At 40.8% G+C, this 23,563-nt stretch overlaps 1 protein-coding gene across 9 annotated transcripts in view; it reads right to left on the bottom strand.

Annotated features, from left to right (window-relative positions):
* The window catches only part of FOXN3 (forkhead box N3), a 169,798-nt gene that overhangs the window by 70,985 nt on the left and 75,250 nt on the right, over positions 1-23,563 (bottom strand). For all 9 annotated transcript variants that reach the window (XM_039712433.1, XM_039712434.1, XM_039712432.1 and 6 more), the window contains one exon: positions 3,246-3,310. In XM_039712433.1, coding sequence (XP_039568367.1) covers positions 3,246-3,310 — 65 coding nt within the window. The remainder of the gene's footprint in view (positions 1-3,245; positions 3,311-23,563) is intronic.

Genomic DNA, 23,563 nt, shown 5'->3' with positions numbered 1-23,563 from the left:
CAGAAGGAGTTCAAGGCTACAAAAAGTACCGAGGCAGGTGACTGACACAATACAGAGTAACTGGTTACAGAGTTAATACTAAGAACAAAAGAACCATGGTCCTCACCAAAAAAGCCCCTAAGGCAGCCATCTCGTATCTAATAAAATCATAGGCAAAAAGAGAACGGCGTAAATATATTTCAAAATCCTTCAAAAAATACAAAACCAGAAAGTAACAGAGAATTAATCCCGCCCATGTCAAAAATATTAAGGACAGAGAATAGCAAAATGAATTTTAGCCTCCCTTTCTCTTCCTTTGCTATTTTGAGGTACACAGATAACTGTTTTCTCAGCCACTTTCTCAGAAGAAATATGTTAAACTCTTTACAATGGTTAAGATTATTTTGCCAAATAGTTCTGATATAAAATGAATGGAAACCATGAGCATCTACAAGTCTTCTTGGCTAAAGAAAGCACTACTTACATTGTGGAATTTTTTCTCTTCATTCCTCAGACCAGAAAAAGAACTTTTCTTAAGAACTCAGAAGAAATGAGGTGTGACAAGTGCACATGAATATCACATTTACTATAATTACAGAAGTATTCTGTATTATTGTCTATAACACAGTGAACATTCTTTTCAAACACAGTAGAACAATTATCAAGTAAAAACAGTTTAAAATCCCTTTGTTACCTCAACTTGCCAATCCAAAGGCAGGACTATAACTTGAAACCAATAACTGAGTCAATTTTTCATTCCCCTGACAGCATTAAGCTGACTATAAGCACTGGAAAAATACTTCGGATGGTCATGTAACAGGTACTGACTGATGTCTTAAGTTTCAGCTTTCGTATTTTCCAGATTCTGTATTGCATTCGTATATAACTCTAAACTTCATATAAAGGGTTAGCAAGTTCTCACAGTTCAGTTAGACAAACAATCCTTTTCAAGCCCAAGAACCAAGGATACCATTGCAGCTTCAGGCCCAAAAAGTATAAAAAATAGTGAGTTGAGGAGAGCAATCTGGGAAGATGGGCCTTCATAGCCTGAAGCTGTAGTTAGACAATTAATGCCAATATGTAAATGGACCAAAACTTATAAAAGTGTGAAAACCTGTGACTCGGGGTCCAACTTGGGTCCATCCTGGGTAGAGCCATGGCTGGGCTCTTGTACTGCCCAGGGTGTATCCTTTGAAGGCCTTTTAATAAATACCTACTTTAGTCCTTAAACACTGTCTAGCCTCTGTTCTAGGTAGCCTCTCAAGGCATCATGACAAATACCTACACCTCATTTCACACTTTCCTGCCACCATTTCTTACATGGTCTTCTGGAAAAATACACTCAGAGAAGCAGCAAAGAGGTGGATGCACTGTTTCCATACAATCTGCTAAAGCCTACATATTAAAGAGCCTATTGCAGGGAAAAATCCAAAGACAGAAATTAAAGGAAAAAGACAGAAAGGAAGGCTTCATTGCTTTATCTTCTTGCTTTAAAATTATAATCAGGAAGTGTTAAAAGATTACTTTAATGAGGTTTTTCTTCATACTCTCTCATCCTTCTAACCTCAGTTGTATCACACGTATTACAGTCCAACTTGGCTGCATGTTCCACTTGAAATGGCAACACAGAATGCCAACGCAGTTACAGGTCTGTTAGGCTTTGCTAGTTGCTTGAAAAGGCAGTCATCTCTTTTCTCTAATATGTTGGAAGTTTTGGGGTTTTAGATTTTCCACCCCAAAATGGAAGGCAGAAGAGGGCAGAGGACAAAAGTGTAGAGAACAGTGTATTCTTCTTTGTTGTGAGAAGGCTTTAAGCAACAACTGAGATAGGGAGGACTACAAAACCAGCTGTTATTAATTCCTGGTATCTTGCATCTTAAGAAAAGGTAATTTCTGCCATACAGACTTAAGAGAGCAAGTTTACATTTTATCAACTCAAATTACAAAGACTACGTATGTGCAGATACCCATTTATAATCAGAATTGTTGAAAAAGTGAAACAAATCAAGCTATTTCTCAATAGTTCTTTTTCCTCACAAAAAAAAAAATATTAAAATCTAGTTCTTCTCATTAGGAAGGACTGTAAAGGTAGCAGATCTATCTGATCAGACTAAAGCCAAAAGCAGCTAAACTCTACAATTTATACCATCTCCTAGTGCTAAGAAATAATCTGAACGTTTTCATGTACATAAAATTCACTTGAACAAATTTCAGCATAGATATTAAATAGAGTTATGCAAATTCTTAGATATGTGCAAGGAATTAACTTGAAAAATATTCTCAGGTAAACCTCAGATTCCTTTGGTGTGTAGAAGGTAATATTGCCTGACAATGAATTATTTGCTTGCATGTCTTGTCGCAAGTAAAGCTCCATTGTAGGTGATTTGGATAAATGCTCCTGAGAACATTATATAGCATTTTCTGTCAGAAGAAAGACCAGAAAAGTCTTGGCACCAGGAGAATGAAAAGGAAACTGAGACAACTCATGGATAAATTCTTGCAAAGACCATAAAATGATCCTCCATGGTGTATGTTACTTTGCACCATAGAGAAACACTCACAGTCTAGGGACACAGACTTCTGTCTTCCTAAGACACCTCCTGTAAGAGTGATGTACTCAATGGCAGAAATATAAGCAGACACAGCAGTGAAAAACGACTTTAAGAAGTCTGGTAAAGTGGACTGAAAATTTTCAGCTATGAAAACTGCAGTCATATAGCTTCTGTACAATGGAAATTGTATTTAACACTGTTCTGTGAATATAAGCACCATTCACCATGGTAGCTTTCTTGAGACAAACTCTCTGACACTGTTTTCCCCACTACATCATAGCGACCTACCTTCTGGTACCTTTTGCTATGAGCACAATTAAGGAGTAAATAAAAAAAAAAAAGGATCTCTCTCAAAGAACAACCTTGTTTCATCCATAGAGCTAAAAGTGATGTTCCTGGAACATTTTCTTCTGGGCACTCTTTATCCACACAAAGGGAAAAAAAACCAAAAAGCCACCCTTCACCATATATTACAGCAAGCAATTTAATGATCCGAGGAAAGAAAAAAAGCAGCAACTTTCACAGACTACACTCACTGTACGTGGTAAACCGTCATTTTCAAGGCACCAGATGCGCAATAAAGGAGAAAGGGTAAAGGAAACAAAAAAACATTTGGTTATTTCTTGCCAAGTGAGTATCAAAAAAGCTGTGCAATTTGCAGAAGTTATTTCTCAAGTAGAACAGTTACTCCAAGATGAAGTATCTATCACCTACCTTGTAGAAGGGCTCCATTTCTCTTGAAAAAGGTGCTTCCTGGCCAAATGGGTGGACCTGATGTGCTAAAGGGAATAAGAAACAAGTGTAAAGAAAATCACATTTGCATTAGAAGTTGCAATTATAAGTTACTATTTGCATGAATTCTGTTTTGTTCTTCAAGCTAATGTAACATCATGATACTTTCGCCTTCGAGGGTCTAATATTTCATGTTAAAAATAGGTTAATTTGATTCAAGATCGACATTTTCTTCATGAGGAAAAACCTCCTCAGTAGAGCACACACCCACACCCTCTTGGAGGAAGACAGAAAAAAGCAATTTCGAATAAATAATAAAAAACCTCAAATCAATGTCAAAATTATTTACTGAATTCTCAGTACAGAAAAATAAATGCCCCTTTCCAAAGATACCTGCTAACAACTCAAATGTTTTATGGCATTCACTCAGCTGTGACAATGTGCTGCCCCAGCTATTTCTCTGCCCAGGACGGCCCTGCCGGACACCGGGCAGACAAATTCACCCACCGAGCCCCTGCACAGAAAACAGCTCTGCACATCGGCCGCCAGCACCACACTGACAAATCTCAGCCTCTGCCATCTGCCTGGTGACCAGGGCGGCTCCTGTGAGACCCTGTCAGGGCAGTGGCCACAGGGGCCGTCGGGTGCCTGGCAGCTGTCACTGCCTGCCTGAACCAAGGCCCTGCCCTGAACTCAGACAGGGCCAGGCCTCTCTTCTGCCTCGCCTCCTGCTCACTCAGAGGCTGCCTGAAGGTGATGGCCTCCAAAAGGCCGCTCCCAGGACAAGTGCAGCTGAAGGCAACAACATTTCAAACACAGGAGGGGGAAGAGGAGAGAACACTGCTAGGATCATCTAAACCTTGTTTCCTTTGATGCCTTGGAGCAGCCCCACAGAGCTGAGGCAAATAGAGTGTGAGGCAAAATCTGCTCCAACAACCTGCAGTGCTGGCGAGCTGGAGGAGAGGGGAGGCTGTGAGGAAGCTCCCCTGCAGCAGCCGCCCACCACCACCTCTCCCGGCGAGGCGATCCTGCTTGTGCCTGGCTGCAGGAGGTGGTGGGGCCAAGCTGTTTTTCGACACCCCCCACACCACCACTGCAGGCATGGTCTGGGAGGAAAAGCCAGGCATCCCACTGGAAGTGCACCATTTTGCCTCCACAGTGGGAACTTGTTGGAATTAGCCTCTGAGGACTTGGTCCCTACCAGCACCATTGGTCTCCCTCCTGTTTTCACTGGAACACAGTTACAAGACATAGTGATGAAAAAAAAGAAGCAAAAATGTGAATCCACAGTGGTGCTGAACAGACGGCACTAACATGGAGGTCGCTGGTGGAGAAGAGTGGTGGGGGAGTGACCCCAACCCAGCTGAGCCCATTGAGAGAAGCTGAAAAGCTTGGTTTGCCAAACCAAGCAAAGAAGCACAGTGGAATGGCTGAAGGCAGCAGCAACCCTGGGGCTGACCTCCAGGACATCAGAGACATAGAAATGGCAGCACAAGCACCTGCGAGGAACCGAACCCAGTGGAGCAGCAGCACAACCCAACTCGGATGACCTAGCTTTTGGGAGGTTTGCTTGTCACTGTCTTTAGTTGCTTTGGGCATGGTGGCAGAACACACTTCCTACAGGAGCTCCCTTCACCATCTTGCTTCTGTTCTCAACTACCACAGGAACACGCATGGATACAACCTACAGGGTACATCCACCATCTCGTTTTTGTTTCTGGTAGTGAATATCTTTATTGTGGATAAAATAAATTCTCTCTTTGAATACTTCTGGTATTAATATTGTTGTTGTTATTGTGCATTTCTCATTCTATTGTTTTTTGCTTTCAGTAAATTGTTATCTCAACCCATAGTCTCCGCTCTTGTCCCTCCCCTACCAGAAGGTGTGAAGGAAGGGGGAGTGGTTTCTTTGGAGTCAAATTTGTTGCTGCTGTTACAAACCACCACACTCTTTTCCTAACAGCACCGCTGACTGCAGTCCAGTGCACTCCTCCCTGCCCAAAGAATGGCACAGCTCATCCTTTCCATGGCTGTCTGCAGGTTGTGCTGCCCAGAGTAGAAATGTCACCACTACTCCCACTCCTGCTCTCTGGGCAGTTCTCGGCAGGAGACACTGCCTGTAGGATTTAGCTGATGGGATCCAGGGGCTCAGGCACAGCGAGTATTTTAAAACCATGGTACCTGGGGGAAGTAACTATTTGTTGCAGCACTGTCAAGACAGGTGGTAGAGACAGCCTGCCACAGAATCTTTCCTGTAGTCAGGAAACAGGTTTCAAAATCCTCTACAGCTTGAAGACAATCATAGGTATTCTAATATGCTATGCTTTTAATGAAATTAGCACTATGAAACTGTGCTACCAATATATAAATAACAGCCCTATGCCCAAATTCAGGCACCATTTATAAGTAAGAGACTAAATATCCTTCAGTAAGATTGCTGTAAGGCACTCTACATTTTTAAGGAGGTAATCCTTCCTCCACAGATACAAAGTGCGAACCAAGCCCTACAATCCATTTCTACTCAAAGTCACTTCTGTCTCCTCTTGAGTCAACAACTGCTACACAAAACGCAATGAAATGAAAACAGGCTGTCATTGACAGCATTAGCAAAGTTCTGTTAAAATGTCACATAGAAGAAAACCACTTCTTCCACAATTATTCTGCAGATAGTCTTGTGCTAATATGTAAAAAAATTCAGTGTTAAAATAAGGACTGTATATAAATCCAAACCAATTAGGTGAGTAATAAAAACCTTCAATACTCCTTAACAAAAAGAGGAGTTGAGAGAGAGAGAGAAAACAAAATGACCAAAAAGAAGTTAAGTAGGTCTACATTCTAAGGGCTGGAGAGCATGGGGCACACACTTGTCTGAACACAGTCTCACTTCATAGTGCTTAAGCAACCAATTGTTTGCATTCCTTATAGTAAGCGCCAGCTCTTCAGTGTAGCTCCTCAACTCACAGGAAGGTCAAGAGCTATTGAGGGCATTCACACTCCTGTAAGATTCACTCCTATCATATATATTACGGTGCATCAGTCCTGCATAATCTCTGGAACAGGGCCCACCAGGCTACAAACAGAAAGCCATAGCATTGACTTGATACTGTAGAGATCTGCCAATCAGAAATCACAGTATGGCAACTATATGCCTTTCAAAAGCCCGAGAGAAAAAAGACCGAAATTCTGAAATGACACTGCAAAAGAAATTCACTCCCAGGCTGTCATAAGTGGGTGGAAGAGGGTTAAAGAAAGGAGTGGGAAAAGCGTATATATTTGAATAGACAAAATGTCTCCACTAGAGAAACAAAGCCATAGTGATTTATCTTTTTTCCAATTTGAAAAAAGGCCCAGGGCTCTCATAAAAATCTCCATCTGATTCAGCACAAACCCACATGAGCTGGGAAAATTAACTGTGTCTTCCCAGGGAAGGAAGCTAAAGCATTAAAGCATGCAAATAATGTACTGCAGCGACCGTCAAGCCTTTAGAAACAACAAACTTTTGTGTTTGTACGGCTTTGCAGAAGTTTACCTACGTCTGATCTGCACTGGGAATTTTTTTTTATGTTTCCAAACTTTTGTATGTGAAGTCTCAGAGGGCATTAATTATTAAAACATATTTCAGGTTGACAAATGACAGAGTTGAACTATCACTTTAAAGTGTTTGAAAGCTGCTTCCTCTCTGTTCCAGATAAGCAACCATTTGAAGAAGTTCATTCTTCTAAAGACCATCAGTAAAAACCCAAATAATTTGGTCAATCTCAGGCATTTTTTTCAAACAAGTTGTTTCTTCAGTGTACCCTGTAAGCTACAAGAGAAGAATGGCTGGTTCTCCTAGAGAAGTAACAGCATATTCTTCATTTAGACAAAATAAAAATGCAAAATCTGGGTCTATGATTTTCTTTTGTAATCAATACCTGATATAAAATTAATATTTATGGAAGAGTTTTTCCCCCAAATTTACCAAGTAAACACACTGACTACAGTAATATCCCGTGGAAGAAAAGGAGTAAGTAGTTTGAACTCCTATCTAACTATGAAGAAACTTGGGGCCTAGTACATTTTTGCTTTGGACTTGTTTGAACTGGCCTAACTCTGGGAAGCAGATGAGCACAGGGCACTTCCAGGAGTGGGTGGAAGATGGACCTTGATCAACCATAGTAAACTGAGATTTCAAGCAAACATCTTGAAGGAAAGAAAAATCCAGATAACACACCTGCCAAGGACCACAGTCACCTGCCAAGGTTTGATTTTCAGAAAATACTATTGTTTGAAGCATACACTCCGCCAACAGGATATCCAGGCTGCAGTATTTGAAGTAAATGCATAAAACAGGATCCAGGGGTACAAGTTCAGAGGCATCCAATGTACAATCCACCTCTCTCCAAAGCACAGTCATTGGCACTGTGGCATCAGTGCACCACCACAGGGAGCAAATGAAGTACTCACAGCCTGCTGAACCTGTATCTGAGAGCACTGATGGAGGATGGTGTTTAACCCCTGAAGAATTAGGAGCCACCTCGGATCAAAGACCACCATATTCACACAGATGTGCTAGCAATTTTTAATGGCCAATGGGACTTGATTTCCACTCAAGGCAAGTGATGGACTGTTCTTTCTCTGAAGACACAATCAGCAGGAAACTCTGTTGCGCCACTGGGACCCAGGCATGGGAAGCTTCTTGACTTCAGGGATTTTTCAGAGGAAAGGCTTTCCATAGGAAAATGTTGCTTTGCTGAAATCTAAAACATTCTACAGGAATGTGTTGATTTGAATAGTGTTTCTGCTGGAAACCAGGCCAATACGAAGACTGTCCAGGCAGCGATGGCTCATGGCAGCTGGCCACCCCAATCAGGAGCTCCCAGGGCATACAATAATGTGTGTGAGCCCCCAATTAGTAATTTCTATCAAAACGTATGGCAGACTTTCATAAAAATCTTCAAAAGATGCATAGGCTTCAAGAAACTCAAAAAAAGGAAGCATAAATCCTTTGTCTTCTGGAATTCACATTAGAGCAAGGAGACTACAGTCTTAAAGCCAAGCACTAAAAAAAGCAAGAGTAAGAATTCTCTTGCACAGTTGCAGCATTTCACAACTATGCCAAAAGCTCTCACAAGCCTCTTTGTCTGAGAGGTTTGATTAATAGATTTAAAAAACCCAAACAACTGAAAATTCAAACCAAATTCAATTGTGTGGTACTACACGCCACAATTAAGGGATTACAAAAACACAGAAGCCAGGCAATAAATACAGGCCAATGACTATATTACCAAATATGTTCACAGAGTGATGGTAAAGCAAGAAGAAAGACACAGAAAGAGGGGAAAGCAAACATATAGGCCAACACCAGCCCCTGAACACACATTTCAAAGGCCTTTGAAGCTGATACTTATTAGCCCAATGAAGGACAGCTCATTGGAGGGGAAGGGAAACTGCTCCACACACACACCTTAGCCCACCATGGCAAAGAGGAGGGGGAATTAGCTGCTGGATGGTGCCTAAGTACATCCAGGCTTTCAGGAAAGCCTGGACTACAGGGCAGGACAGCTCAGTGAAGGACAGAAATATAAACAGTGTCAGCTGTAAGCTAACAAGCTGTGGCACACAAAATACCCAACACAGTCTGTGGTAAGCAAACAGCTGCTAGACCACAAACAGGCAGCAAGGAAAGAGAGGATGTCCTCTCCAGCCCTTACCAGCAGCAAAAATGATGGGAACAAGAAAAGATGATTGACTGAAGTGCCTCTACAGTCAACCCAATACACTGCAACAGGGACAATACTAGCTCTGAGGACAGCTATAATATTGAAAATTTCTGGGAACAGAAGCTGCTACTACCAGGTGAAGGGAAAGAAGGCACTGCTGTACCATGGTGTAAGTATTCCATTACCAACCATCCACAGTGCAAAATGCTTCTCTTCCAAGCCTCACCGACACCCAAGACAAAGAGTGAGATGAAGGAAATGTCAAGAACACCAAACCTAGAAGCAATAAATCATTTTGTCAAAGAGCAACCAATTAAGCATCTTGCACGCTTAGAAAAGTTTCTGAGAAGCAACTAAATCACAGTTAGTCTTACGTTCAAGTTGCTGATAACAATAGCTATAGATTCCTTATCTGGATGGAGCCCATTAAACTCTGTATGAGGAGGCAGCAGGGAATGATGCTCCTGACAAGCACATTCAGCTCCCAATGTCAGCAGGGTGCAGACTGCTACTGTAGGGTATATAAATGGTTGTCCAACTAAGCTGCAAGACTTCTGTTTTTACCATTACTTGAGAAATAAATTTAGGATGCTGCTGTAACTGAGGAAAAAAGGTTAAGTATGTTTTTGTGGTAATACAGCATTCCTTGATGCTGGAAGATGAACAGTACTTCCTCATGGCAATCACCCTGTGTAAGGCATGGGAAATATTCCCAACTACAGTGGTGAGCAGCCTTCTTGGCTCCTGTGCTGAACAAATGTGGTCTGCAGAGTGGTGTTGAATGGCACAAGAGGAGGTCACTTGGTCCAAACGACACTGCCAGGAGCTTGTGGAGTGAACACAAGAAAGACAGCAGCTCCTTCTGATTGATGACTCTCCTAACACTTGTCAGCTCTTTACTGTTTGCACTGGCGACCTCACATCCTTCCACTGTTCTATCAGCTTCCTTTTCTACATTCAGTTTTAATGCCATTACTGCATGGGGCGAACAACATTACTGCACTGCAGAGAGAGTCTAATTCTCTCCATCTGGGTATATAACCATAGTTGTTTTAATGAACTGATCACTGCCATTTTACCTGTTGCTGGACCTGTAATACTTGTGTTTTGCTAATAAGGAAAGGAAAAAGTCTAATCCTTGCCAGCAGCTTGCTGGCAGTTAATACCACAACTAGCCATCACCCAGCAACAAAACAAGGAAGCTTCCTCTGCAAGCAAAGCAAAAAACCCTCTACTAACGTGGGCCAATACATTAAAAAAATCTCAAAGGCTGTGATAAGGTATTTTCTGACTTCACTGAAAACTGATTAATACTTTAGAGATTTTAAATATACAAACCCATTACTTCATCTTCTCAAATTTTCCATAACTGACAAAACATTACTGTTAAAGAGATTTATGAATTCACAATACAGATTTTTAATTTATGACTGCTAATCTAATATTCTGGCAATGCTTCTCTTTTCTTTTCAATTCCCTCTTTTACTGTCTCTCGGTATCTCTCACTTACTGCAACATGTGAGATCGAGACTTTAAGCTCCTAGCTGGAGTCCTTCCTGGTTTCTCTAGGGTTTCTAACACATTTTCAAGTGAACAATAACATTCTGATCCCTTGCGAACTCTAAACGAGTTTTCTATATGACACAACTGCCAGAGGGATTACATCTAAATTTCATTAAAGACTAAAGAAAAGTTGCTCATGAAAGCCACTTACAAGCAAAATGCCTGAAAATAAAATTTAATGCTTTTTGAAGGAAGAAGTGAAAAGTTGGTCAAATTCTTTATGTTCTCCAAATAGCCAAAGCCATTCTCCTACCACGGTCTTCACTTAAGTAATTAAGCAAGAACACAGCAGAGAAAGGAGGGGAGCAGAGCAGATTAAAAAGAAAGTTAAAAGAAAACTTCTCAAATTTCCAGAATCAGAGATAAAAATGGCAATTCAAAATTCAAAAACAACCATGGTCATGTGTCCTTTGGAGCCCATCAACAACTGTGCTGTGGTGGCCCCTCTCACTGCTGGTGTGATATATGAAGCCTTCTTCTCCCCCATGTGAGACTCTAGCCTTTGGCCAGAATGTTGGTCTTTGCTAAGAGCTGAATATTATATACATTTATGGACAACAACACAGGATTTGTTTAAATAAATGAAAGTATCATAATTTCTACAGAGTACTTTTTTACAGAGAGATGGCTATTTGAACCAGCCTCATAGTTCAAAATGAAAATCTTTCATTAATCTGTGTTTAAATATTTTAAGGTGTATTTTGTGAACACAAGATAATTCTAGGCTGAATAGTGAAACAGGAGAAAGTCCAGATATATTTGAAAATTCATGGTGAGGCAATTGTCCCATGCTACTTTTAATTAAAAAAGGTTTGTCTCCATTGGGAATTGGGAGAGGCTGCCTATCAGCCTCCAGTTCTAATTCTGCCTCTACCACTGAAATCACACAGTGACTCCAGGCAAGTAATTTCATCCTTTCTGTCTGAGTTTTATTTTTCTTCTTTTGTACTAAAAACAGGCTTACTGACACAAGACTATATATCTCTGGAAGGAATAAAGAATTGTTAATAACACAAGAGGTGAGGGAATAGTCTTTTGAAGTGCATGTAGTTAAGGAGGGACCAACACAGCTCACTTCTAGAGCACAGTTGTTATTTGTTCCCACTTATTTCCCTTATTTCGTAGTAAGGAAAAATACAAGGTTACTTCACTTGCTGAAGTGCTGTTTTTCTCACAACTGCTATTAAATGGTTCCTAGACTACCACTGGATGAATAACTGGCAGTTGTCATGCAGGGGAAACTTGTCATGCAGGGGAAACTTTAGAGTCACCTAAACTTGCTCCTGAGCTACAGAGCGTGCCTGTGGCAGCTCAAGCAGGAACCACAAATCAGTGCCCTGAAGCCCAGATGTACAGAATATTCCTTTTACAACAGCCACTGGCCTCTGAGACTACAGAGGACTGTGGCCTCTTCTCAGCTACAGCAGCATCAAACGCTGACCTGGCCAAGAGAGAGAAGTTTCATTCTCCTCTATTCTACAAAATCAGAAATGGAACACTTCAGTTTTCTGCTTCCATTTGCTGCAAAACAAGTGGGAAAGAAGAAGTTCACTTCTGGTTTGGTTTCACTTGCTTAAAATTGCACTGGAAAAAATTCCTGAATCTCAGGTTCTGGAAAACAAATGAGTCCTAGACACTGTCTATACCTAAGGCCCACCTTCACTTTAAACTTAACGTATAAGAGTCTGCTCAGATAGTTAATGCTGAAGTACAGACAAGGCTCTAGATTCTACACTGAGCACCTGAACAACTGAACTGCAGTGAAAATGCAGAGCTATTAACCAGGCACAACACTGTAATGTTCTCCTAAAAGAAGGACTCTCCCAAATCAAAACTGATTTTATTTTTTTTAAAGCCCAGGGTCACACAATTGACTTCTGCTACTCCAGTCCTGAATTTTCCATTTATTATCTTGCAGAATCTCAAACAGCTTTGCTGATAGACCTGCCCGGATAGACCTGCCTACATGAGGCTCCCAGTCACATCCCTAACCATGGCTTAACCCTGGCCTGTCAGTGAGCTGGACTCGACAGTGACAACAGGCACACCTCTGCTGAATGGCTCATCACCCATTCCCGAGAACACCCCACTTGTCCCTTTTAAAGACACCAACGTACCTTGAACATGCACAAAGTTATAAACGTGCATATGCAAAAGGGCAAGTCTGATGTCAAATGAAACAGAAATAGACGGGAAAAAGGAGATGAGGGCTTAAAGTGGTATTGGGGTGTGTGCGTGTGTGTGTGCTCTGCCGACTGCTTCATGTTGCCTGCTGAAATTCTTGTTTATCTGGAATTCTTGTTTATCTGGAATGTGATTCCCCATTTCACCAATTTAAGAACTAAGGGGAACTTAAAACTAAGCATGACCCACAGGCTGCTGCCAGTATGAACTCCCCCTCCACCACTTGCTCAAAGCCAAGGCGCTTACCAGCTGAAATTTTCCATACTTGGTCTTTCTCATTAATCTTGAATGAATGTGGTTCAGATGATTCAGAACTAATCTAGCTTCTGGAATTAGAGCAGGAGAGAACAAACGAATGTTTAACCTCTCCCCTGGAACATTTAACCTCTCCCAGATGCTAAGGGTACTTTTCCCTGGGAAGCTTAATGTGCTTATAGGATCTGCAACACTGCTGCAGACGAGGTTGCAGAGATTTGTACTCACAAAAGTGACCATACACAAAAGTGTCTGATGCACATGTCAAGAGTTATGTAAAAGCAGGAAATACAATGATGATGATGATGATGATGACAAGAGTATCAAAACAGAAGTACTCCCATATTTGAAAAGCCCCAATTACGTATTTCATAATCTCAATTCTACCTCTTCATGCATACCTACTACATGAGTCCAGCATTCATTGTAATACCCTTATCCCCCAGAAGACCTGAGCTGAGGACCACACTGCACAGCATGCAAGGCGCTCAAAAGATAAATGACAGATAGTTTGTGGATGCTATCACCAACACAAAAGGTTAATGCATAAATAATGTGTTATCCTTAGAGATACATTTTTAGAAATAAACTGCTAAGGCATAAAAAATTCAGTATCAAAATGTGTCAGTTTTCACTCATTCATATTCCCAAGATCATTCCTTTTGAAGAACGGAGAGCTGTATTTTAAGGATGGGGAGAGACATCCCAATATATCCTACAGCATCCAACAATGGGCTGTCTCACTTCGGGGTCTGGGTCTACAGACTCAACAAAATATAGCATTTTTTGTACTCAGAAGCATTGTAGTGACACACCATCTACATAAATTCTCCCACCCACAGAGCTATAGAGAAATAACTTCAATTCAGAGAAAGGAAAACATATACACAGAGGTAAACAGGTACCTCCGAAAACACCCAATAAAGTGGCAGAGCAGGACCAGCCCCCAGACACTCCCCACAGGTCTGGGCCCCTCCTGACAACCCCTGACCCACAACCCACACTGCTGCTGCCAGGGCTCCTCATCACTGACTGACATCAGCTGCACTTAACAACAGCTCAGCTTTTCTCCTGAAGTTATCCCAAATGTTTCAGGTTGGCTGCAGAGGAAATGAAAAGCCAAATTCTAATATGCCCTCCACTTTACAATAAATTTAAAGCCAATGGCACACGCTTGACCAAATTCTATCCTATCAGCTCAGTCCCGTCAGGAGAAGACGAAATTTTTCCACTTATTCTTGAGAACTCTTCAACTCAACAAGGCCTCAAATTCAAGGGGCAGAGCAGATGAGACCTCGCGGATATCTACACTACAGAAGTCCCTTCCCTCTCTACAGCCTCTGCCAAAATGAAGAACCCCACTGAACTGTGGTTGGGAAGTGTGTGCAATTTCGACTTCTCTGGTCTCTGAAACAAGAGCACTCCTAGCTAATTTTACAGGAGCAATAACCACAGTACCCAACTTCCAGTATATTCTACTTAAAATTTTTAAAGCAGAGTTATTAAATAAAGAATTTCATACATTCTGCACACCTAACTGTAGACAAATACTCAGAGGACTTAATTTTGACTCATTTTAGCCACTTTCATTTAATAGAAAAATAAACCTCCCACTGGTAATGGGAAATAAAATTCAGTGTGCATCTTTATCCCTAATCCTTACCTCTATCAACAGCTATTCAGCTGTTGAGAATACTAGCATTGTACTTAATAATATTCTAGTAATTTTCTCAAGTTACAATATTATCGACATGAATGAAGGAGCTCAGTGAGGAAAAGAAAAGCTGACCTTCACCGAATTTATAGTGAGATGTCTCTCTTCTTCTACCTTTAGGCCAGTGATTTCTCATATGACTGATGAAGCTGTATTGCTAAAAAGGAGACTATTTTTCCCAAAATTGTCTTAAAACAATGTCATTTCAACAAATCTCAGCTTCCTCAGTGGAATCCATGATGTGGTCTGTTTCCCTCTGCTGCTTCTCCTCAGCTGTTTGTACAGAAGTTGAATGGACTCAGTAAGACAAGGCTTTAACATGGCTCTTCACATGGGGATTCGCAGTAGAAAGCAGACGGGTAGGAATAAAGGATATATGAAGAAGGTGAAGTTTTACAATTGCTTTTGCAATGAGATACTTGTTTCTACATTTCTGTTTTATCTGCTGCAACTCCATGTGGAGAAGGTTGAAAAAAAAATCATTACAAACGTGAAAAAAGTCAAAGAAAGTCTCAAATATCAGTTTCTTTTTTCTGCATAGTGTATCTTTACAGCAGTTAGTTAGCAACTTTGTACCAAAACACAAAATCCTAGAGGGAGAGTCTAAGCCATCTACTCTTTCTTGACAAAGCCCAGGAAAGTAACAGAATAAATCCATATGTGGCAATTCTGCAGTCCTCAGTGCCCTTCCCTGAACAGCTCTGGTTTAGCAGCCAGTGGAGGAGACCACAAGTCCTCAACAAACCAAAAGGTTCTGGGAGGTCCATCAGCTGGTGGACACCCCCAAAACCAGAACTAATGAAGAGTACAATCTTTGGAGGCACCAAAAGGAGTTGCTAGGATGGGCATGGTAACCTATTGGATACCGTGCAGTTCTCCTTTCAGTTGAATTGGTATCTGCCATGCAGTTGCAAAATACCCTTATTAATATTAACTAGAAAAAATATGTTCAAGAATGTATGTGCACTCTCTCTCTGTGTAATTAATCCCTGGAGTAAAGCTGTTCCTTGGATTATTTCAAGTACAGAAAATCAGTGAGCTAGATTACAGGAAACAATTATTTATGGTACACTGGTGTTTAGAAAGAGGCAGTGACACCCTGACATACCCAGACAGCATTTGAGCCCTCTAAAGCAGCAGACCACAGAAAGTATCAAACTATGTTTTTCAAACATCCGATGATGCAAGCTTGTTCATTCTAGTGAAATGATACTAATCAGTCATAAAATGAATGGGACACAATCTTTTAAACATTCAAGAGGCAATAATTTATAAAGTATCTGTTTACTACAACCAATTAAGCAGAAATATTTTCTTCATGTGTCAGTTATAAATTCTGACAAATCAGGGAAGGAAAAAATTGAAGAAATTACTTTGCCAAACCACTCCAGTTAATTTTCATGTTGGTGGTTTCATTGATAGTTAAGTCTTTTTTATAATGTTATGTACAGAACAGCACTGAATTTTCCAGCCAACACACAAAGGGCTAATGGTAAATACGCATGAACTGGGAAGCAGCAAGCTCAGCCATTTGCAGGGCTGAACCACCCAGATAGCTGCTTGTGCTAGATGTGGCCAATACACCTGCAATTCTCAGTTCAACTGGAACATGCTCAAGCAACAACTCCTTTTTAGAAACCCCTGCACCTAAACTTCAGAACACAGACAAACATGAACTCTAAGCAAAGCAGCCTTGGATACCTTCAGCAGAAATTGCTGTCATCTCATTCCATTCTTAACCCTTTTGAAACCATTCTTCTGTCCTATTCCTAAGAGGACCTGCGACTCTGTTGTCATTATCAATCGCTGTTCATAAACCATCTCCTCCTCCACATTAGCTCCTCTGCTGAATCTGTTTTTGGGTTTTATTATTGTCTTCATTCTATTTCAGAAATTTTACAGCTCATTTGTACAGCCCTCAGCATCTCAGCATGGAATAACTTCACAACTAAGTCTCATTAAATCTGTTCACACAATTCCCATGGACAGGACAAGGGCCTGTGTTTCTTCTTAACTTGCGTGGAAACTCAGCTGACAGGTTTGTCTCAAGTTTCCCCCTATTTTCTTGGAGGGACTCTAGCTTGACTAGCTTGTGAAGGCTAGAAAGCAGCAAGTGAGATTCACTAGGTTATGCGAGAGAAGTATAATGGAATAAAAACAAAATGGACAAAACTTTAGCATTTAACAAGGGCTCTGGATGGGAACTAAGATACTTGGTTATAAACAAGTTCAAAGATGACAACTCAGCTCAAAGAAAGATATGCAGAATGGACTATTTTAATGGCTCTGTCTAGAAATAAAGGGTCCCTTCTTTTGAAGGAAAGGTTATTCTCTGTTTGTTCCCCACACAACCCAATCTTGGCCATTATTCAGGTCTACACCAGCCTGAGTGGGAAGATGATGCTTGCTAACCTCTCAGTGCCACACTGGAAAACAGCTTTAAGCATTGAACTTAGAGGTCTTTTCAAACCTTAATGATTCTATTACTGGCCTATGAAAGTAGTTTTAGCAAAGGCTTATGTGAAATGCAGAAGGGAAATCAAGAACATGGCAGAACTCATTACACCTTCATGATGAGAAATTTCCCTGTACTCACAGGCACAGTGAACTGAAAGCAAAGGTTTCAAGCCTGCCTGCATACGTATTTTGCACTAAGTTCCACAGAAAAAGTAAAGAAAGAAAAAAGCTGGTAAAAGATACATAACAGCTGTGTGATCCCTACACAACTGCTGACTCTAAGCCACCTCAAGAGAAACAGCCTCTTGGGAATGGCAGAAGTGTCACTATTTCACACAGTCTTGCATGAACAGACTGCATCAAAACATTTCCTATTGAGTTCACAACATCTGTAATTCTTTTTGGTAATTCCCCCTTTTGTAATTCTCCTTCTGAGTGAGAAGAAGAGGGAAGACCTCTCTTTCTGCTGTCTCCAAGCAAGCTCCAGTCTTCAGTCCCAGACCATTATGGTGTTATGCATGAGTGTGTATTGTGGTCTCGTCAACAGGGCAGCAAGGCTTAGTGCCTGCTTCCTTCTCCAAGGAAGAGAACGATGTTCACCACTATGGCACTGACCGGAGACGATGCTTTTAATTGAAGTAGGAACTGCCTGATCTGCATCTTTGAGTAGCCAACAAACAAAAACTGGCACTGAAATTCATCTGTAGGATGGGTCGTGAAAGGGTGACTTCAGTGCCAGTTTCATAGTAACCACCAGGGAAAAAAAGTTTCCCCAAAGGAAAAAAGGGAGTTCAATCTGCCTCCTTTTCTTGGCTTCCCTTTTAAAGAATACAAATAAGCTTCCTGAAAAACAACAGGCCTTTTGATGAGGTAATAGCTTTCCTCCATGTTTTTGTTTGTTTGTTGAAAACACTTGGATTTCACAGGAAGCAGTAACAAACACAACTGGGGATCAACTTCCTTAAAGAACCTTAAAAATCAACAGGACACACATCTCTTGCTTCAGCCACTAAACTGGATTGTCTCACTGGCTCGAGCAAAACTGCTGAATTATTTCCCTAACAAAAGAAAGGCGCTTTTAGGTTCTATAATCTCATTTCAAATCCTTTTACCCACTCCCTTCTCTTTTTGGCCTTGAAATTGCAATCCTCTTTCAGGACTAATCTCGGGACTAATTGGTGCCAGCACTCCAGTTTCTCTTGCCATTTTGTCCCCTCCCTACCGCATTGTTCAGGTGCCGAAAAGGACAGCAGGCCAGGGTTCAGTACCCCTGTAATGAGTCTGTTCCTACAGACTAACTGTTAATAATTAGCAGGAAGCATTTTGTCTTTAAATTGCACAGCATGAGCAGCACAATTTCACCGAGCCAGAGAATTGCCTCACTGTTGCTCACGAAGCTCCCCAAGTTTGTGGGTGATGTGCAGGCTGGAGGGCAGCGTGCAGGGGGCCAAGCCTCCCAGCTGGGCACACAGGGTGGCACAGGCAGTGCCAGCCCCTCCAGAGCTACCCCTGGCAGGAAGGAGGGAAATGAGGAGAACCCTGCACACATCACCTACAGCAGCTGCCAAGGAAAACATCAACGTGATGGGACTGAGCTGGTGTGGTGAAAGGACAGTCTGCATTTAAGAAATATTCCAGAATACAATTCCCTGAAGAATAACAAGTAAAGAGGAGATTTGAGAAAGCCTGCTACTTTTCAGCTCATGACTGTATTTGCAGGTAGAGCCAAAAAGGAACAATTACTTCTCTTACCAAGGGAATAGCAGTGTTGACCGTTTTCCATTTTCTGAAATTTTCTCAGACTTGCAGCAGACTTGGAAGCAAAATTAGGTTTTCTGTATTTGGAAACTTCAATCTAGGAAGTGCATTAAAACAAAACCATGAAAAAGCTGTTTCCAATAGATGTTCATTTCCAGCAAACCTAAGGCTAACCTTGAGTTTTGATTCAGGCAAAATAAGCCAAAAGCTTCTGAAGTTTTCAAAGCTTCAGAAGCTTTCTTTGGTTTTTACATCATCAAGTGTACACGTTAAGTTTTGACATTTGGATATTGTATAGTGCCTTCTACCATCCTGAAGCAGAAGGTCAACACAAGAAACTCCATCTGAGATACCACTGTGCACCCCAGCAGTGCTCTGCAGTTTAACCACAACTGGGACTATATCCACACTCCTGTTCACTACTGTCGTTAGACATCTACAAGGAGGTATGTCACGAAGAACAGATTAGCAACAAAAAAAGGAAAATAATACAACCTGCTTCACTCTCCTGAAAGATAAACACTTCTTGTGGAGCATCAGTGAGAGACAAGCTGTCAGACGTTGAGACTCCTGCAGAAGTCAACACAACAGACACTCAAGTCTTTCTAGATTTAGGGAATCTACCATTACTGCAAAGAGCCAACAACAAATATACATGTGTAGAAAGGAATGCTCAGCCAGTATCTCACTGTCACTGGAGAAGAAAGCAGTTTGTCACTGCAAGAACCTTCTGAAATGGTGTGGGTATATAACTTTTAAACAGTAAGAACACAGCATTTATCTCCTGTCATAGAAAATGATAGCAAGTATGAACACAGACCTAAACTTATTGATGATTTTATTTGTTTGCACCATAGCTTGAGGTCAGGTGGTGTCTCAGTGGCTCAGTTAAGATGGGTAATAAGTTAAGGGTATTAAGTAAATTCTGCACATATTACTGTCCTTGGAATGCTAGATTCTTCAACCACACTAAAGCCATTCACAATGCAACACTTTGCTGAGGAATTCATAGTATAGATCAGCTGGAACAAAGGCATTTAAATTTTCCACGTCTTGAAAACGCAGTTTGAAAATGTGCTCGAGATTCATCACTTATTTCTGTTTGCCTTCATGTCACAAATATCAGACTAAGGGCTCTCCTCAGGTCATCCAATTCAGCTTCCTGCCAGCAGAAAACTCTCTCCTACAGTCAATTTTCTAGAATTTTATTGAGTCTGCTTTTCAGCACTCTACCAGATGGATTTCAGACAATCTCCTTTAAGGAACTAATTCAGTCTAGTAAATTCATTATTTACACCTAGTCAATGACCAAGGAAAGATAATCCAGGGGCTGTGTACTTGGCTCCTTCTCGTAAGCTATTAAAATGGGAAGTTTTCCATCCTAGCATCAAAATCTGTTCACAGCAGCAATGCAATAGCAGCAGAGAGACATCCCATGAAAATCAAGCACTCGCGTCCACAGAGAGCTATTATTAACTTGTTTATGGCATCAAAGCAACCTCCCTTTTCTACACTGCAGTTTGAAACCTGGTAATCAGAAGACAGCAAGTGAAGACCAGTTCCTCTTGCCAGTCCCCTCTCCTCAGGTCAGAGTCCCTGGGTAGTGTTTGCCCATTTCCAAGCACTCCAAATGCCTGTGCCAGCCCAGGCTGCTGTTCTGCTACTGCATTTGAACACCAGGCTGAAAGATGCAGCAGAATGCCAAGCTGTGCCTTGCAAATGTGACCCTTTTTCACCAAGCTTGTGAACACAGAGGAATCATGAAGCTGAGGTAAAGGATTTTTTCCCCTGCTTTACCTGGCACTGGAAGACTTTTCTATAGCATTGAAGTGACTTGAAAAATCAGGTTTGCAATTCAAGAAACCTTTAAGGCAGGTTTGTAGCACACTATAACAGAGTCAATACTAAGCACAATGATGTCTCCATGCTTTTCTGGAGATAATCTCCTCTGGGAGCCAAGCATACCATAAATTTACTAGCACGGCACTGTGCCATCTCAGTAAGATTATGGCTCAATGACGGGTTCTCACTGGTAGGATTCTTTAAGAAAGCCCTTGTCCTTGACAAGCCCCAATACCTTAAAAAGCCCCCACAAAAAAATCATCAGGATCACACTTACAGCACAACTACACAAGTGTCTTCACCAGCACAACTAAGAGGACAGTTTGCTATTCTACAACAAAAGCATCTTAAAATGACTTTACAAAGAAAAAACAAGAAAACACACCAAAAATCCCCCAACAAACCTCCAAATCAAAGCCCAGAAGCAACCCTGTACTGAACAACCAAGTGATACTGCTCCAAGAGTCTTCAAAGCTCAACACAAACCAAAGTCCTAAAGCTCTTGTTCCATGTAATCACAAAATATAGGGCTCATCAACACAAATTGCCCTATTTTTCAAAGCAGTGTTTTGATAGTGATACCACCAGGGTGACAGAAGAAGACCAGTTTTGACACTTCCAGGAGAAATTCCCAGTTTCTTTTTCCCCCCAAATCTGACCAAGTCTACTTCTACATATGAAGACAAAAGCAGCAAAATGTACTTAATAATCAAAATATCTACATTGATTTAGCAATATAGCTGACTGTGGCTCTTAAACTATCATGGAATAAATGTATTTGTATAAAGCCTTCCTTTTACATTATATTACACTTGCAAGTTGCAAAATAAAAGCTGGCTACTCCAGAAGCTTTGTTTGTTATTAATTCCCTTAAGTTTAGAAAATTATTTCATTCTAATTAATTGTTTTATTTATTTTTTTAATCTCTTGAGAAAAATGGTCTTCTTCATCTTTCATATGCAAAACAGCTAAAGAGAGAACAATTTTTAATATAGAGAAGGAACTCCAATTAATAGAGATCTTAAATACATGGGGAGCTGTTATGAATTTTGCCATTGATCAGATAGCTGCCTGGAAAATAAGCGCCTTTTCAGGAAAGTTACATAATTAGAAGTAACCCAGTTCCTTTTTGTTTGTATTTTTTTCTTAAATAAATTAAGATTAAACATAAAAATTAATGAAACCCAAATGATGTCTAATTTGCTAAATTTACATTTCTTTCATATACTTTTACTGGACCTGCATCCTGCACTTCCATCAGTTATGAATTCCCAATGCTCCATGGACATTTGAAAGCTCTGTTACATTTTTAATAACCCAACCTTCAGTATCTGCATTACTATGAAATTCATTTTTCCAAATTCCATATATTCTGTCTTAAAAAACACCACCCTCACCACCATCACAACAGACTAAACCACAGAATTCTATGCACTTCTAAACACTGTAGTGGAAATATCAAGTCTGTTCTGAGCCTCTTAGCCTTTTCAAACTAACCTTAGAAAGTCTCCACCAAGCCTGTAACCACTGTTTCAACAGAATTTCTTTTGCAAGGATATATAATGGAATTGTGATAAAAATAGTTACAAAAAAAAAAGCAGTGAGAGGCATAGAGCTCTGCAATATTTATATCACCCAGGCAGACAACACAGAGAACCCATCAGTGAGGTTAAAAACAGCAGCACAGAGAAAAACTGACAACAGCAGTCAGGTATAAGGGGCCATAAGAAACAAATGCAAAACCCCAGTAGCTGCATAAAATTGGACACTGACTACTACCTTTAAAAGTGGGAAGAATAATAAATTACAGTTATTCTACTTTTACAAACAAAGTCTGTGTAGTCCTGATTCTAATACCAAAAATATGTCATACAAGCTAATGAAAGAAAACTTGAACAAGTGCATGCATGCTGCAGCAAGCCAAGAAAGAAACACATTTACAACTGTATTAGCAAGACCTACTGGCTGTGCTATCTTGGATGCTTTAAGAGCAGAGCAATAAAAAATTACCATACATAACTGCACCGTTCATATGAGCTGACAGAGTGAGTACTGGCAATTAACAGGAGGGGACTGTCAACAAAGCAGGAATGAGTCAGGACAAAAGAAAGGAAAGATCTTTTATAAAGCTCTGATCAACACTCGTATCTGAGCTGGCCAACCTCTTCAGTCATTTGCCTTTCACAAAGGAATAAAGGATCTTAATGCATGGAGGTGGAAACCACGCTCCCCTGTAAAACAGATACACAGGTGTATGTGACAACCCAAACAACTGCATCCCACACTGGGCTGCAGCCCTACCCACGCTCCTCTTCTGGTATCCCCAAGTTATTCATCAACAACATGAACTTCCTAATGTGTTTGCCAGTCAAACCACTGGCACAAACCCACTTCAGACTAGTTGTCTCAAACAATTCTCCTATCACTGTTCTCTGAGTATTTGCTCTTTTGTAATGAAAATAGGTCACCTGCCCTAAAACAGTACATTCTTGTTTCTAACTGCAAGAGTGCTTCCCTGGCAGCCAGGCTGTCTTGACATAAAAAGTACACTGCAATATATACACATACTTGTGCACTGAAACCCCCAGAGATCTGCACATTTATTAGTAAAACCATATGCACTCACAGGAAAAAAAGCCTCAGACACAACATGGGGAATCTTATCAAAATCAAAACAACACAAAACCCACCAAACTGGATGAAACCCACAGCCTGTTTAGTCCAGGTTTTATATGAACTAATGCCAAAGATGAATTTTTCACAGAAAGAGGAAAAGCAACATAACATGGCACAGTAAATTTGTGCTTGCTTCTACAGCTCATGTG

The sequence above is a fragment of the Passer montanus genome, unplaced genomic scaffold (assembly GCF_014805655.1).
Source record: "Passer montanus isolate IOZ18808 unplaced genomic scaffold, ASM1480565v1 scaffold27, whole genome shotgun sequence".
Classification (NCBI taxonomy): domain Eukaryota; kingdom Metazoa; phylum Chordata; class Aves; order Passeriformes; family Passeridae; genus Passer; species Passer montanus.
This window is presented reverse-complemented; position numbering and strand designations above follow the sequence as displayed.